This window comes from Pygoscelis adeliae, unplaced genomic scaffold, assembly GCF_000699105.1.
Source record: "Pygoscelis adeliae isolate BGI_AS28 unplaced genomic scaffold, ASM69910v1 Scaffold4, whole genome shotgun sequence".
In the NCBI taxonomy this organism is placed as follows: Eukaryota; Metazoa; Chordata; class Aves; order Sphenisciformes; family Spheniscidae; genus Pygoscelis; species Pygoscelis adeliae.
In genome coordinates this window covers 18,127,679-18,145,275 of record NW_008824986.1, presented here as the reverse complement: position 1 = coordinate 18,145,275, position 17,597 = coordinate 18,127,679, and the positions used below count along the sequence as shown (strand labels likewise).

General features: G+C 46.0%; 1 protein-coding gene across 1 annotated transcript in view; it reads left to right on the top strand.

Moving 5' to 3' along the window:
• Window positions 1–10,467, top strand: part of MXI1 (MAX interactor 1, dimerization protein) — a 48,789-nt gene extending 38,322 nt beyond the window's left edge. The window contains exons 4-6 of the mRNA XM_009326056.1: window positions 5,732–5,846; window positions 7,036–7,207; window positions 8,581–10,467. Of these exons, the coding sequence (XP_009324331.1) occupies window positions 5,732–5,846; window positions 7,036–7,207; window positions 8,581–8,744 (451 nt within the window). The 3' untranslated portion in view covers window positions 8,745–10,467. The remainder of the gene's footprint in view (window positions 1–5,731; window positions 5,847–7,035; window positions 7,208–8,580) is intronic.
• Window positions 10,468–17,597: the final 7,130 nt, after the last annotated feature.

The window sequence follows — 17,597 nt, the reverse complement described above, 5'->3', positions numbered from 1 at the left end:
AATCTGGTAAACCTGCTGCTTCAGAGCTGAGTGTGCATGTGTGTTTGACTGACTCCTCAGCAGAGAAAGTTTCTTGTCTCAGTTGCCATCGCTTCTGCCCATGGTGGAAGCTGGAAAAAAACCCCACAAACCCAAAACCTGTCCTAGCAAAGAAGCTGCAGTCTCTCCAGGGATGCTTACATTCAGGGATGGCTCCCTGACGGTTGTGCCTGCAGCCATTGCTGCAACATTCACAAGAGGAGGATGGACCTGAGCAGAGGGGGTTACCCACTCAGCATGGGGTGTATAAAGGTTTGGCTGAGCCCACAAGGACCCAGGGAGGGAAACTGCTTGTGGCCTTCCAGCCCTGGACTGGCCCTCACAGGAGGGTCCTCAGGCGTTGAAGATAGGTAGGTTTCTAGCCCCTGTGTGACCAGGAAACACAAGGCTTGGAGCTGCCACCACAGATCCCTCAGCTCTCTGGGGACTCCCCAGGCAGGGAAGAGGCTGGTGGCTTTGTGCCCAGCTTGCTGTGGTACAGAGTGGTGGGGTAGGTTGATTCATACCCAAACCCCTCAAAAATGTCCTCAGAGGAGTGGGGGAAGGAAATAGGGAATTTTTTTTGGACCCACACCTTTTTCTGCACTGCAGTTTTGATCCAGGCAAAAGGGAGCCCAGTTCCTGCAGTGGGATTTGGGTGCGTGTTGTACAGTGAGGCAGCTGAAGCTATGAGCAAAAAGCACGCATAAATAAAGGCTTCCTCCCCATGCTTTATATAATCAGAGTGGATGATGTCATTGGGAGCTGGAGAGGAGAGCAGGCTGTGGAAATTACAGCCCTCTGCAGCCAGGCAGAGCCAAGTGCAAGGAGGGGCTGCACAGAGCAAGGGCCAGGCTCCTCTCTGATAGAGGCTCAGGACAGAGGGCCTGGGGGCTCAGGCTTGGGGGGAAGCTGTGCAGGGATAGAAGTAGATAATCCAAATACAGTCAGAAGCTCTCGCACAGACACAAAGCAAAAGGGAGAGAACAGCATGTGCCCAGTGGGCAGCAGTGGGGCTGCCATTTCAGGGGCCAGCACCCTCTTCTTCCACATGCAGCTACCTATAGCTTGTTGTGGATCAGCTGGTAGGGCTATGGGGCTGCTGGGGTTGCTCATCCCTCTTTTGCTTCAGTCTCCTGGCCCGTCTGTTTAGGGGCTGGCATACCTTTTCCCACAGCAGCTCCTGGCAGAGAAGGGAGGGCGTCCTCGCTCTGCTTGCCCTCCACATCCCGGAGGAACTTGCTTCTAGGCTTCTCCTGGCACTGTACAGGGCAGGAAGCAGAAGCGGCAGAGGGGCTCTGTCCTAGCTGGAGTTGCCAGATGGAACAGGATAAAAGGTTGTCCTCAGCTCTTCGGGACAGAGAAGTGCATGCTAGGCTCTGGTTTTCCGAAGCCTCTCGGGTGCTTTGCTCCTTTTCTGGCCACCCTGATGCCCCACATGGGAATCTCAAACAGGAGTCTTCCCCCTCATCAGGCTGAGCAGGAAGGGGACACCGGGCTGATCTCTTGGGAAGGAGGAGAGCCCCCTCCTTTCAAATCCTCCATGGATTCCTTCTTCAGCACATCCAGCACCTACTGTGTGCTCAGCATGCTGCTGTGAGAGCCTGATTTTTTCCAAGGCCACCTAGGCAGGAGAAAGACCTCTGGCTTCTCCTGTCTGCCCTGCAGCTAGCGTGCAAAGGCTTTGGCCTCGGCTGACTGGAATTCTCCTTCTGTCATCCTCTGTCTTCCCCGGGATCAAGGCAGTGAGAGGCAGCAGCCCTTCGCGCCAAGCCCGAGTTGTTTCTCTGTTATATAACAATATGGGCATTTAGACTTGTTTTTCCAGATATTGGCAGATGCGTCAAATATTGGCATAATCCAGTGGTTTACATGGAAAGCCGTCTGGCTCTGTCTGGAGCCTGCACAAGGCTGGTATTTTCATTGAATACAAGAGCCTGCAGCGTTGTCAAAGCCACGTTGCAGCAGAGTCCAGGTAAACAAGGGGAAAAGACATTCATATCATGGCCTGACCCGTGGGATTACAGCTGTCCAGGTACAGATCCTGGACTTGATAAAAAAGATTAATAGGTTTGTGATTGCTTTCTCTCTGAAATGGTCTTTTAGCTAAGTTTGCTGTGATGCTTTTGAGCTCTGGAGTTTTATTTCCAGGTTTTACTGAAGCCACCCATCAGCACGTCAGACCTGCCTGTGTGCTCTGTGGCTTACAAACCCATCATGGTCTGCTTGGGCTGTTGGAAGTTGAGAGAGATAAGGGACTGTGACTGGGTTAGATCTTAAAAATAAAAAAGCAAGGTATTGAACACTGTGGAGGGGAGAGAGCTGGGGAAGTTGTTTGACTTGATCTCTCTGAAGGAAAGCAACACACTCGTGTGCCAGGATGGTTTGCAGGCTTGGTTGTTCTTCACTATCCCAGCTGCACCAGGCCAGGGAGCTCCTGAACAGCTCTGCCGGTGTCGTCCCCAGCAGCAGGAGGTGACTGTGGGCGGTGAAGGGCCTGGCTGTCCCTGGTCTGCACCAGCCTGCGCACCGAGGCTGGCCCGCTGCTGTATGCTAATGTAAAGCCCTGTGCATTTCCCTCGGTTAGGCTGTGGTTGGATATATAAATGCACTTACGTTTGCAGTGGCATCAAAACTCAGTGTGGCTCAGCTCTGAGTGCAAAATAAGCGGAAAATCCAACAGCAGCACAGAAGTGATTGCTTTGATCAAACCTCTTCCAAACCTGCCTTGGCTCAGCCAATGCCACCCGCCCTTGCAGCGTGCTTGTTGCCCGAGCCGTGCTATGTGCCGTCGTGAGCTTATCAACTCGCGCTCACACCCTCTGTCGCAGGCAGGTGTCCCCTCCTGATGCCTGGTGTGCTGGCAGAGGCCATCACCCCTGCTGTGGGCCACGGCCGATGGCAACCAGCCAGCAGAGCTGCTGGCAGGAGTGGCTTCTCTGAAAACTGTCTGCATGAGCCTGGGCCGATCTTCTGGGCTTTGAAAGCCGATGTGGGGATCCACAACTGGGGGAATGTCCCCTTTGGGGCCACGCGTGCTGGGGAAGTAACTCTCTGCCAGCTTTTCCAGTGCCCTCATGAGCACAGACCCTCTGACTGCTCTGTCTTCTCCCTGCCCTTGTCAGGGCCTACAGAGTGCAGTAACCTTCTTCGATCCACCATGGTCCTGGGGCACAATTTTGCAAGTGTTTCAGTGTCCAGGGTTTTATCTTTGCGTATAGCTTTCAGGTGCTTAACATGGTTGATCTCATCGAGTCTGCACATAACCTAGCTTTTGACATGGCAGATCAGTGCCATCCTTTTAACCACTGTCTCAGCAGTCCAGCCAGTGCTCGCTCCTGCCTGCAGCTGATCACTGGTTCCAGGAAGTGCAGTTCCTGGTGCAGTGCCTTCCCGGTTCCTGGTAAAACCTCCAGTGCTGAGACTCAGCCCCAAAGCTCAGGCTGTAGATGTGTTGTCCATTTCTCTCTGCATTCAGGAGTGGACTGTGATACGTTTGACACTGGTTAGATGTTGATTCCCCAAACTTTCTGTTTTCTGTTGCACAAATAATTCAGTTTTCACCATGGGCTGGGAGCTGCCCTTGCCCAGCAGGGCAGGGGGGAGTCTGCGGTCCCTACCTGTAGCAGGTGCTATGTAGCAGGTCCCCTGTTAGGTGGAACTGGCCCTGCTCCTTAGCCCCCAAATCTGTGCACACCTCTTTAGCTCTACTCGAGCTGTATTTTTAACTTGGGTTGATCCCGCAGGTGAAGTGTGTGGCTGGAGCTCATATTCACGCTGTGAAGAGAGACGTGCTGCTCTGTGCTGCAGCTTGATGGCTGTGCTCTGACAGCTCTGACTCAGTGACTTGCCTCTGTGACCATTCAGGAAATCTGGGATAGCCCAAAATGGGTTCAAACCCAAAAGATCTTCCTCCTTTTCCTTTCTCTAGCTGCAAGAAGTCAGTGTCCAGCCTCCTGTGGGATGACAGGAGCTATAGTGCCAGTGTGAACCAGCAATGCTTTTTCATTGCTGGCCCTACAGGTCATCATCAGACATTGGGCAAACACCTGTAGTGGGTGCACGCAACTCCTGTTGATCAAGCTCTACGTTGAAAATGGGCTTCCAGGTAGAAGAAATCCCCCTGTGTCAGCCATGTGGGTTTAATGTCAATGGGGTTTGCCCTGGAGCAAGCTGAGAAGTAAAAGATGAGATTGATGTGATTACTATTTTTGCAGTTTGATTTTTGGATTATGATTTCCCTTTCCCCACCCCTCCAGTTGTTAATGTTTAATGAAAAACACCTGTTCTTCAAGGCCCTTGCTGGTCATATGCAGGCCTGTGGCTGTTCTTGAGACAGAATGATGGACCCTTTGTGAAGAGATTTATAACAGAAACAGTGAGGAGCTCACAGCTATAGCACTGCTAGTGAACACTCCCCTGTGCTGACAGTTCATCAGCAAAACCCCTGACCCTTCCACCCTTAATCATCCTTGCTTGTCACTGACATAATTGCCTGATTACAGACTCCTCTCCCCCACCCCTTTCAAACTGGGTGCAATAGTGAATTTGAAAAACAAATGGAAATGAACTGTCCATGGTTTTTTTTCTTTTTTTTTCTTTTTTTTTTTTTTTTCCCCTCCCTTCTCCTGCATTGAGATGGATCAGGCTAAGATTCAGTTTCTTTGTGCATGAGCAGGGGCTGGGATAGGCTTTCAGGACTCTTTTGCACTGGTTTTTCTTGCATGTGAATGGTCGAGCTGATGTCATTGTATTATTGATTGGGATGACAAGTTTGGACATAAATCATTAATGTCTGGGAAAGAGAGAGAGAGGGGAAAAAGGCAGCCCACACTTGATAGTTTTCCATAAATCTACTGTTCATTCCTGCGTATGTGATACAGAGGAGGAGACAGTGGGAACAGTTTTCCTGTGCAGCCCGAGGACGATGTGCTTTGCCACTGCTGCCTGAACCATTTTCCCCAGAACGTGTTTCCATATTCTGCAGAAAATGGCTCATATCATCAGCAACACTGTCGTGCTTGAGCCTGTCTTTGTAGACGTAAGCCAAGGTCAGAAGACTGCCCAGGGGAAGGTCTTAAGTTCTGTTGTTCCCACAGATCTTGCACCCCCAGCAGCATTTCAGACTTGGGACCAGGAAGAAGTAAGAGTGCAGTTCTTGGGAACTACCATCCCTCTAGCTCCTTTAACTGCCAGCAGGGATTGTTTGGGTGTTTTGGGCTGACCATTTTTCTCATTGATCATCTTAATTTTGTGAAAAAAGACGGTGCTTAGATCAGTTTATAGCAAAGTCCCCGAGCCAGCAATGCACAAGTGTGCAGGGGGTGGCAGTCATTCGAAACTGCTTTCACAAAAGTTCTTCTCGGCAAAACAGACAGCAAATAGCTGAGAGAGAGGAAACCCACGAGATACTTGTACCATTTGTCTGTGTGCCTTGCCCCTGCACAAAGTTCATCCAGATGAGTCAGATGAGTTCAGACAGCAAGAAAATAATCAGTGTCTGTCAGAGGTTAGCAATAATGCAAGTATTGCTGAGCAGCTGATGTTTGCAGTGTAAATAGTTTAGTGGCAGTCTGTCCTGGTACCTGTGGGGAATCTTGTGATGTGTAGCAAGAGGGAGACGTGAAAACTGCCTCGTAGGAGGGAAGTAGAAAAGGAAATGACATTCCCTTTCTGAAAGCATAGCTCTGATCCTCCTCTTTTCCCCTTGCAGCCGAGCTCACCTCCGCCTGTGTCTAGAACGCTTAAAAGTTCTGATACCGCTAGGACCAGACTGCACCAGGCACACAACGCTTGGGCTGCTCAACAAAGCCAAAGCACATATCAAGGTAAGAGTTGCTTTTCCCAGCTGCTTTCAGTCTGGGCTGTTGGGAAGTGCAATTCAGTCGCGCACTCTTGCTGCCTAGAGGTAACTGTTGAAGGAGACTAACACCTTTTTAAAAAAAAAAAAAAAAGCAAGCAAGCCTTGCCCCCTTGGTTAATCATTTATCATTCCTACAAGCCACATGGTTAGAAGAGTCCATAATGAACTCCGTTAACTACGGAAATGATTGTTTTGGAGAGCAGGGGTCTTGTTCTGTATTGTGATCATTTGTTGACAGCTGCATCTCTTTAAAGAAGAACATACCTACTGTTGAATGACTGCATTTTGATGGGAAATGCAGCCTTTTTTCTGACGTGCTAGTGAGTTTCCACTGCCGAAGCATTAACACAAACCACAAGAGTGTGAGACAGGGTTGGCTTGCTGGGGTTTCATGTGTGAACCTGCCAGCTAGCCCAGTGCTCTTCTAGATTCTCTTTTGGCAAAGCGAAGCATGAAAAGAAAATGCAGCATTGTCAGTATCTGGAAGAGGCTGAAATACTTTGTCGCATGTCAGGATAGCGGGAGGGAGGATGGGTTGTGAAGGAGAAAACGCACTGCCGAAGGGACAGAGTTAGCCTGAAATGACATCTCCTTATGCAATGTGCTTGTCGTAGGAAACAAAGAACAGTGCCTTGGTAGATTTCCCAGCTGTGATCAAAGAAATCTGTAGTAGGTTATGTAAATTGCTTACTGAATAGAAAACTGTTTCTGAGAAATCCTACTAAACCATGCAGCAAGGAACACAGAACTCCCAGGGTACGTTTTTATGTTACAGAGGATCATAACAAACCCTGAATTGGTTTGGTTAAGGGAATTGAGGCCCCTTCGTGGACAGATTTGGTAATGCAAGTGGCTGAACCCAGGTGGAATGACCCACAAACTGCTACAATTCAAATCGTTTCCCCTGGAGAGGCTCTGTCCTCAGAGACTTTTTATACTAACGTGTGTGATTTATCAGGACTTGGGAGGTGGAAAAGTTGTGAGGAGATGGCATTGTTCTTAGAGACTGCAAGGCGGCTTGGTTCAGGGCTCTTTTGCAGCTTAAATCCTTCTGGGACCTGGGAAAGTCTAAGCAAAACATGGCTGGGCAGAGGAGGTGGGAGGGAAGGAGAAAAGGGTGAAACTAATTATTGAGTCATATTTGATCATGTCAGAAACTTGAAGAGGCTGAGAGGAGAAGCCAACACCAGCTTGAGAACCTGGAACGAGAACAAAGGTTCCTAAAGAGAAGACTGGAACAACTACAGGGTCCTCAGGAGATAGAGCGAATACGAATGGACAGCATTGGATCTACCATTTCCTCGGATCGCTCGGACTCGGAGCGAGGTGGGTGTCGCTGAACCAGCACTGAATCCCCAGGGCTCTGCGAAGCAAGGGCATGCGATTCATCCATTTCTTGTCTCTCAGCTACCTCCTTCTTATGGCCTTTGGTATTTAGGCTACTGATTTTGCTCACACACACACACACATATATATATGAAGAGTTTAGTATTTTGCATGAGTTAACTAATTAAGTCTTGAATTAAGTGTTGCTATTGTCAACTTGAGCTGATTTCTGTGGCATTTAAAGTGACCTGTTTCTCTGAAAAGCTCTCTAAAATGCCAAAGCATTAGTTAGGAAAAATAATGTGATCACAAGATGGTAGTTAAATACCTGATGGTAAAGTTGAGATATCCATTGTGCTCTTTGACCTACTGAATCTCTCGGCAACACAAAGAGGAAGATCTAAGAAGATACTAGTGGGACTGGAATGGGTGTTGCAAAGCAGCATCCAGCTTCTCATTCTGTACTTGGGCCATGGTATAACTGAGGTACCATGGTATAACCAAGCAAACAGAACCAAGCAAACTGCCTCTTAAAATTCCCCGAGTCATTCTACACACACCCCTCCCCCTTTTTTTTTTTTCCAAGCTTCCCATAGAGTTCATCTCAGTTAAAACTGGATAGAGATGATCTAAATGGCTAACTGAATTCAGATAATTTTCTTTATTTGAATATCTCTGCTGTGGAGAGATATTTAGGCACAATAGATGGCTTGATATTTACTGACAGACTCAAAGATGCTGTATAGTTTGGCTGTGAGTCTGTAGTTAAAAAAAAATCCTTTTGGAAAATTCCTAAATGATATGGGAACCAAGATACCTGGTTAACTGTATCTCTGCTTTCTAAGTCTGTCTTAAAAATAAGATTTATGTTCTAAAGTCGACTGAGCATCTCTGAGAGTAACCCAGATCCCCATGGTAATGCATTGTAACGCCCTGTATGAGTGGTCCTGGCTTTAGCAACATAATATCAAGCAAGTAGCATGTTTCGGGGTAACTTCATGCTCCATTTTCTCTCTTGCCCTCCGTTTTATCTGTTTCTTTTTGTTTCCAACACTGGGGTAGTAGAGCACCAAAGAAAGAGGTAGCGGAGCAAGTTCAGTGTGTGGAGTGGCCCACCTATGCTGATAGTGTGGCCTGCATGCTGGAGGAGTCAAACCCCTTTGCCAAGTCCCTAAAAAACTCCAAGCTGGTATCTAGTCTTTTTATTAATCATGTCCACAGCCCATCCCATTCCAGGGAGAACACTGAAAGTCTTCCTGCCGGACTGCTGCTTCATCCCTGCCTGGGGGAGTCCCAGCAGCTTGCTGGCTTGAAGGGAGCAGTTGAGTCTGTGGTGCTAACCTGTGTGTGTTTTGTCTCATTTTCCTTTTTAGAAGAGATTGAAGTGGACGTTGAAAGCACAGAGTTCTCCCATGGAGAAGTGGACAATATCAGCACAACCAGCATCAGTGACATTGATGATCACAGCAGCTTGCAGAGTATTGGGAGTGACGAGGGTTACTCCAGCGCCAGTGTCAAGCTCTCGTTTGCTTCCTAGAACCAAGTGAGACAACAGCGCAGGGCGAATGATTTCACTGGGGTGATCAAACTGGGTCCTAGATGCCAGTATCCTCTTTCAGAAATGACATATTGACAGCTAGTCTTGGAGAGACCTGTATATAAAGCTTTTTGGGTAAAGGAAGCCTCCACAGAAACCCACATGTGTTCATTTGGTCATGTTACCAATCCCAATTCCTGCTTTAAAGTTAGACCAAACACTAGTCCCTTTGAAGTCAGTGAAATCCGTTTGTTTCTGTGGGACCTGGATCTAGACCTTAGTGGTGAAACACTTTGTTTTGAATTTATTTGTTTGAAAGAGGATACTAGAGACTCATCCCTCTCTTTCTGTCATGAGATCTGAGAAACGTCAGAATTTCTTATATTGCATTCAGGTTGAACAACTAGTTTAGGCCCTTCTGAAGAGCTTTTGTGGTCCTAAAAGGACCGTGTCCTACAGTTTATCACAATCCAATGCTGTCGTAATGTTCTAGGAAATCTAAGAAGGCGAAGAAGTAGCCTAGGAATAGCAATGACGATAATGATTAAGGTCTCATTCTGTGCCCAGAGGGAGAGGGGCAGCAAAGAGAGATGTTCAGGAGAGAACACCATTCAGCTCAGCTTTCTGTTGGACATCATTTAAAAAGCAAGTACCTCCGATGCGTGGCTAAAGCAAGAGGTACACACTTGTAATCTACCAGCACATCGTGGGCTGTGTCATGCTTCAGGCTGTGACACCGACAGCAGATCTCCCGGTAGATGCGTGCTCATACGCAGGCACACAACCAGCTGAGGACAGAAAGAAACCAGCACATACGAGAGGTGATATTGCCAGAAAGTCATGCCCAGATACTGAGCCACTATGACCTTTTTATTTGAAGAGATTTTTTGATAAACATTTGTAAATGTGTTGGGAGGGAAAACACCCCAAGTCTGATGCGTCTTTTTAGAGCTTGTCCATATGAAACCTTAGATGTCTTTTATATGAATTTATGCCATGAAAAGATCTCTGTTTTGATGAAGCACTTGACTCAATGAAATGCAAAGATGCTTTTTGCCATGCACACAATGGATGAAGGCTGTGCTAGCTGGAAGAGGCCAGGTTTGGTGGGGGTTTCTTCAGTTTTCTTTTTAGAATCATTCCCTTTGCTGACTTTTGAAGTTCCAGTCCAGTAGTTAACCTAGTTAAGCTCAGCACGTCTCTCATGTTAATGTAACGTTTTGACTGCACGTCCTGTTCCCAAGGGCCTTGCCATCTTATCTGTGCAGGTGCTGTTAAGAGCTATTGTAGCGAATGTTTTCTAATTTTCTCGGAGACGAGCATTCTAACCTGCACTTTGAGGGCTTTGCTTTTTTATTTTTGTCTTTTTAATGGCCAGGATTATTTTGTTTTCCAAGTTTTAAAAACCTTAATAGAGTCCTCACCTATGGCATTGTTTGAAACTTTGTATATCTTTAAGTAATTTAACTACCCCTCATTACTAAGAAAAAAAAGAGGAAAAAATGCTTTATAAAATTCATAACTTATTGCTGATTTGAATGGGTTGTTAATTTCAGTCCTTTAGATTTTATTTTATTGTTTTAGGTAGGGTTGGGCAAAAGAGGTAAAATAAAATAAAAAAATAAAGACAACCATATTTAGCAGTGCAGTGGAATTGTGTTTAAATGTTAGCATATGGTCCCCATTAAAGTAGCACTTTAACGCCATTAAACATTTCTGTATCTGAAATGAGTTGTGTTCTTCCATCTTGGTCATTCGTATCACTTTAGCCGATTCTTTGTTCTTCTTGTGCCCTCCGATCCTGCAATGAGAAGATCCTGAGCGAGCCTGCTGTAGAGTTTTGCATTATGATAAGTTGCCTGTGTTTAAATATTCTGATGTTTCCCCGACTCTCCTCCAAAATGTGTCATCCCCTGTAAGAGGCACAACACACAGTAATCTTTCCATGGCTGTAATGAATGATTTCTGTTTGTTTGGGGTTTTTTAAATTTACTTACTAAGTCTGGATCAGGTTGCTGTTGTTAAATCTGTTTTCACTTGTGTGTATGTAATCCAGTGGCTCAGTACATCTGTTCTTCTTCCTTCTGGGAGGTGGCCTGGCAGGAGCAGGAGCCTGCCACAGACTGAACTGAGCTCAGGGTTAACAAATGGGGCCCGAGGGTTTTCAAAGAAGAAATGCTGCTTGGATTTATGTTTGGGGTCCATATAACCTCTGGATGACACAAGGTTTGGGACAGTCTTCCGAGTGGTGAAAAGTGGGGAAACTTTAGCTCTAGCAAGGCCTGATTTATTTCTTCATTGTTATTCTCCTTGAAAGTGTTGACCACTGGCAGCCCTGGTGCTGAGTAGTTGGTACCAGTGGGGTTTATTTATTTATTTATGACCCTTTTTCTGTAGCTGTCCCAGCACCTCCTCCTTCCTGGTACTCCTGTTTTTTTAAAGGGCCACTTGGGAAAGAAATATCACAGCTGAGAAATACTGAAGTTCGAGGGGTGGGGAATGGCTTTGCTTTCCTAGTTGGTATAAAATGGCGACGTGTCTCTGGTTGGAATACATGTGTCTGAAATGTTTGCTTGTATGCTCCAGGGCCAGTTTGGTACCTCCTACCTTTTCTAGCATTGTGGACTCGAAGGGGTCTTGATATCAAGTGCAAATACAATGGGGAAAATGCAGCAGGAGCTGAGCTTCCATCACCAGCCACCTCCCTGACCGCTCAGCTAGCAGCAGTGGTCCAGCCAGGAAGAGGACCAGGGATAAAACAAAATTAAGAGCCTTTATAATAACTGCTAAAGACATGGGGTTGGTTGCTCTGGTGCTGGGGGGGTTCTTTGTGGCAGGTCTTAGCGGAGTTCAGCTAGAGTTTGGATAGTTTGTTACGTGATGGAAACATTTCTCTGGCTTTTTGAGGTTGTCCTGCACTGCTTTATTACTGCATTGTGGACTCTGGCCTTTTCTGTATGCTTGCACCTCACGCGGTCCGTCACACTCCTCACGCCTCCCTTCGCTGGTCTGGTCTGTTGCGTTGAAATGTTCAAGATGACTAATTTGTTCAGAGAAGTTGCTATTCAGTTACTTTTAGGTGACTGTACAGGCCAATTTGTATGGTTATGCAGGGCGTCAGTTAGATGATCATAATAGTTCCTTCTGCTTAAAAATGCATGAGTCTCCTGAATTGTCCCTGTTGTGGCAAGCCAGAACAGTCCCGTGTGCCAGATCTGCTTTGAGGTCATGTTGCTTTTCAAAGTGCCATCAAAGCTTCTAGTAGCCACCCTGAAATCTTGTAAAACAGAGTGAGTATCCAAAGGTGCAGATCCAAACCCTTGAGGGTCAAGTCTTTCTTACCCTTTGGAAGCTGAGGTAGTCCCTCACAGTACTGAACTCTAAGAGATCCAATACAGCAAGTCAAATTTACTGGTTTTCCCCAGAAAAGTGCTCACAGAATCTTACTGTTTTGCCCCAACTCTGTCCTTTAAAAAAAAAAAAAGTTATTTTCCTTCACCCCAAAAGATCCAGACACTGAAAGCATGTTGCTGTTTGGGTTCCCAACTCTAGTATTTTTTTAATGCACACCTGTGTGGGATTTGTGCTGCTTCTGAGGCCTTGTTTTACTCCTCTGCAAGTAGAGACAGTGAAACCTTTCACTCCCAGTCTTCTCCTCTGTGGCTCTAGGTGTCTGCCCACCACATTAACTCTAGTTTCATCCAGAATAACACTTATTCTCGCCACATGGTGATTTGGGCATGGAATTACATTTTCCTTTCATCTTTGCAAAATTGTGTGAGGTTTTTTTATGGTTTGCTTTATGGGTGCTACTGTTTTCCCGCTTTATTTTTGTGTTTGTAGAATAACAGAAGTCCTAAATCTATTTTCTGCTTAATTTTACAAGAATATGGTGACCTTTCCTGTAAAAACAGAATTGGAGGTACTTTCCTTAGGCAACTTGCCCGCGCAGTAGACACACATGCATACGTGCGCACAGCTCCCTCGTAAGCTCATTCTGTCAAGTCCTCCCTCTGTAAATTAGATCCCCGGTGGGTCCTTTTGCTATGGACAAACCCATTAAAAAGGCCATCCAGCATTTTCCTTCGTTTGACACAAGCGTATTACAGTATGTCATCTCGCGTCTGCAGACAAGGTGGAGATGACTATCTGGCTGCATTTGTCATGGTTATCCTGTGGCGAGTTGTCACTTGAAGGTCATTTTAATGTCCGTTCTATTAGAGGCATGTCAGTGACGAAGGTGGTCTCAAATCCGTCTGTCTCAAGAAATCTGTAGGTCAACGGAAATGGGGTTAACTATACAGACCTATCATTTTCCAGGTTTTGTGGTTGTGTTTGCCTTTTGTTTGTTTGTTTGCTACTGTCTGTTTCTGGAGGGTGAGCTCCAGCCTCCTGCTCCTCCGCTCTTTGTTCTCTTGTACTTGCTGCTCCCTGTTTGTAGTCTCTGTTCCTGTATTGCCCTGTTGAAGTGGACGAAACATTTGTCTTCAGTGGAAGTGGGATCAGTTGTGTGCACTAAATGGAGATAGTCTCACACACACACACACACACACACACACACACACACCCCCGCCAGATCATAAGCTTCTTTTGTATATTTTCTGGCACCAGCCATACATCATTGGAAAGAGAAACTGGGGTCACTTCCTGGAAGGTAATGGTAAAAACCAGGACTTCGTTCTGAGGTTAGGGAGGTGGTAATATTAGTAATGAAAAAGAAGTCCATAAATAACAGAATAAAGTCTGATGTTTTTTCCTGGGGCTTTGTCCTATGGACAGATTCTCTGGTGAGTGATAAATTCTGTGACCTGATAGTGACTGAAGCTCCTCTGCATCCGCGATAGTCTCTGAATTGTCCTGTGGGACCCTCGGGGAAGAAGAGTGGGTCCTTCTTCCTCTGTGTTCACCAATCTGCACAAAATATCTAGAAAATACTGATGTGCTATCAATCACATCTGCTTGAAATTGGCCAACAGATCTGAGTCATGTTTGGGAGGACAAACATGGGAGAGGAGAGTGGTTGTCTGCATGCACAACGTTTTCCTTTGGAGCGACCTGTTACAGAAAGGCAGGCTGTTTAACTGGGGATAATACATCAGCATTGACCTCTGCTGCTCTGCTCATCTCCTCCGGAAAAGAGGACCGATCCCTTTAATTATGAGGCAGAAGCAGAAATAAGGAGTCTATGGGGGTATCGGCACTATGGCTCGGGTACTAAATATGTAGTAGTTAGTGTTTCTGTTTGGGGTGTTGCTGTGTTTGACTAAAACTAAGCGTTGTCTCACAAGGAGGGACGCTCATGTTGAGGTCCCTTCAAAAACACCAAGGATCAGGAATTGCTGAGCAGCCTCTGGGAAGGGTGGATGAGTCCTGCGAGGTGTGCGCTCGTACAGGGCTAATGACCGAATCAAGCTGTGCCGCTGGCCTGATTGATGCAGGTCAAAGGTGTGAAATGTCACTCTCTCTCGGAAATACCTTCAATGTGAACCATGCTGGAAGGGCTGTGGGCAATGTTTTAATTTATTTTTACCACACTGGAAAAAATCAGCCCCTTAGTTTGTAGTAGCCCAGTGAGGCCCAGAGCAAGCTGGTGGAGCGAGCTGGTTAATTTGGCCTTTAACAAGTATTTCAACGTCTTGGCTTGTAGTCTGCTGTGCTACAGTCGTGCGCTGAAGCTTCATTTTAATACAGCGTTTCCTCAGAGGAAACAAAAAGCGCTGCAGAGGACTGATGTTGGTCTTCAGCGGGTCAAGGGATGGCAGCCAGCTTCAGTACGTTCCTGGGGAGTGCAGGGTGGCCCCGGCCAGTGCTTTTAAGGCCATGAAGGGTATTCACGTACTGGAAATGTGTCGGTTCAGAGAAATCGGGCAGAGAGGAATGATGAGTAAGCGCGTGCCTGTGAGCACTAGCACTAATGCTAACCTCACCTCGGGGAATGCTCCTAGGTTGGGATTTTCAGCGATAGGGTCCTCTGGGATGTTTTGTCTTACAGATCTGACTGTAGCGTGTATGGGGCTGGAAGGCACTGGCATCTCTTGTCGCCTTCCAGCAAGCAATAGCTCTAGCATCCCTCCTCCATGAGGTGATAGTTACAGGGGTGGTTTGAGAGAAGACAGATTTAGCATTCTTCTGTTCTCCCCCCACGCCCACCCCAATTCGCGCTGAAAGAAACACTAGTGAGCCAGAAAGCCCTCTGTGCACGTGCAGTCAGCTTTGGGCCAAATTCAGCCCTTCCGTAAGGTCTCATCGAGGTCATGAATGTTGCATCAGGGCTGCGTTTCAGCAAGGATTAATTTTGATCTTGAGGGACATTGCAGCAAAGCGGGATAAACCATCAAAGGAATTTAAAGCATTTTATGGTGGTTTTAGCATTGTGGTTGCTAGTCAGAACATACAGTGACCTGGTTCACAGCTTGACTTGGGCTACCAGTGCTCTAGCTAGTGCTCAGTTTAGCTAAGGCTAGGAAATTCTTTCCATTTAACCCCTTTTCAAAAGGTATTTGAAACAAATGCTTGTTTCAAAACAATGAATTGTTTTGGATCTCCTGGAACGCTTGATGGGGAATATAAAAGCTCTTTTCTCTGCTGGACTGGTGGACAACTGTACAAAATAGCACTCATCGCCTTAGCAGGTCTGCTAAAAACGTAAGGTTTAAAACATAGCATCACTTGTATTCCTCACGGAGAACTTCTCTTTGGGAAGTAGCATCACCTTGCAGTCTAGCTGAGAGCAAGACATCTTCTGTCACCATCCATCATGGGAAAGCTTTGCACTTCCATACAGACCAAGGAATCATTGCAAGGCGAGTTCAGCATAGAAGGGTAATTGTGTTACAAAATAAAATAATGCGAGTGCTTTTGTGTAGCAGAGCCTTCAGCTCAACTCCAGAGGTTCTGACGTGTCAGGGAAGTTGCTTAATCAGGTCGTATGTTAACAGGTCACTAGCTTGGGTATGTGGCATGGATGTTTACCATAGTCCTGATGCAAACATCCCTCCTTATTTTGCAATCTGGTAAGTGAAGGTTTTTAGAGCTCAGCTAAAGATTGCACAAATTGCAGTGCAAAGAGCAGCACCAGCTGCAAGGTAGTGATACTTCTCTTGGGCCTGACTCTGGAATGTTTTCCGTAATCCCAGACTTGGTGTAACTGTGGTGAGACACGCAGGTGGTGGTCATTTCACAAAATACTGCCACAGTGCCGATTCAGGCAAGTGGAGGAACGTCAATGGGAAGTATAGAAGTCTGCTGTCAGTTTTGCCTTCTAAACATCTCCAGTGTTGAATTGCAGTCTTCTAAGTTAAAGTCCTTTTTTGTATTTACAAACCTCTGAGACCAAGCATCTACAGAAATAAGCGAAACAAGAATCTCAGAAACAAGAATCTCACTCTGGCATAAGGGAAAGCGTAAGAGAAATGGATTGCTATGACCATGAAAATTTAAAGTTGCTACTCTTCAGACTGCTCTGAATACTTAAACTGACTGGTGTAGTCCCCGACTTGCAAGTCAGATTTGTGCTGGTTTAATTTCCCCAACAGATGAAAATTTGTGCAAGATTGAGGCTGTACTAGATAAAAGCAAGTTACTGCAGGAAATGGTTTAAGAGGAAGCGTGTAGCTCATACTGGTCATCTTGCACAGTATCCTGATCGGAAAGGAACAAATCTGTGTTCTCTGACAAGTACCTTTTCCGAAATGTCTCTACCTTACTGGGAAACTCCAGTTCCGCCTAGTTCAGTGTGTTTCTGTTCTAACTTCTCTCTTCCAACTGTTCTGCTCCTTTTGGATACTGGAAGTGATACAGTATCTCTGTATCACAGCCACCCGTGGAAGGCAACGGGTGACCTTCCTCAACAGGCAGCTGTCGGTGTTGCAGGACTATCACCTATTTGATGTCACTGCTGAGACATGTTTCCGTAGGGTGCAGGCTGTCCTACAAACTCCCTGTCTAAAAAGCAGTGATGTCTTCCATCACATTATCTTGTGGTAAATTAGAGTTTTTCTACACAAAAGAAAACTTACCCTGCCTGCTACCAGTGAAGATAAGGAATTGGGCAACATCTGCTTCATCTTGCAGTGAGCGTGAAGGAGTTCCGAATCACTCGAGTATTGCATTCTGCCCAGCAGATTCCGTACCTTCTGCTTTCCTGATCACTTACTGCCCCCCCATGTATACTTTCACTGTGTCAAATATATCCAGCAGATTTTAAACACTTTATTTAATAAAAGTTAAACATACAAAACTGAAATTAACACACTTCGTATTCATAAAAATCACCTTCTCCCATTATAGGGAGAACCTTTTTCTATGTATGGATTCTAAACTACTAGTTGTAGAGTTTAGCTTGAGTTGTGACTCAGGTAACTGATGGACATTTCCACCAATCAGTGCATCAACAATTGCTGACGTGACCTGATCTAGTTAACAAATTACAAAATGAGCTACATTAACATAATATACAGGGAAATAATGGTCAGGGTTAATGGACAAGAAACACCCTTTAATTATTTAATGGGGGAAACAGCTGATGTCCTCTTGTCCATTAACTCAGCCCTAGATTTTACAAAAATAATATCTACATTGTATACAGGGCTACCCATTAGCTTCTTTAAACACATAGGGGATCCAGAGATGGCACCACTACCGTAAGTGAGAGACAAGTAACAGAGGAAAGCAGATCACGTAAAATACAAGAAAGCAAGAGCTTTTACACGTGGTTTCCTGAATAAAATCGAAGGGGCTCAGCAGCACTGTAATGGAGCTGAAGTTACAATGAACACTAGGGCCAGTCAATTATTTAAGGACAGAAACTTGAGACTAACCTTTACTCACTCACAACTAACTAAGCGGGATCTC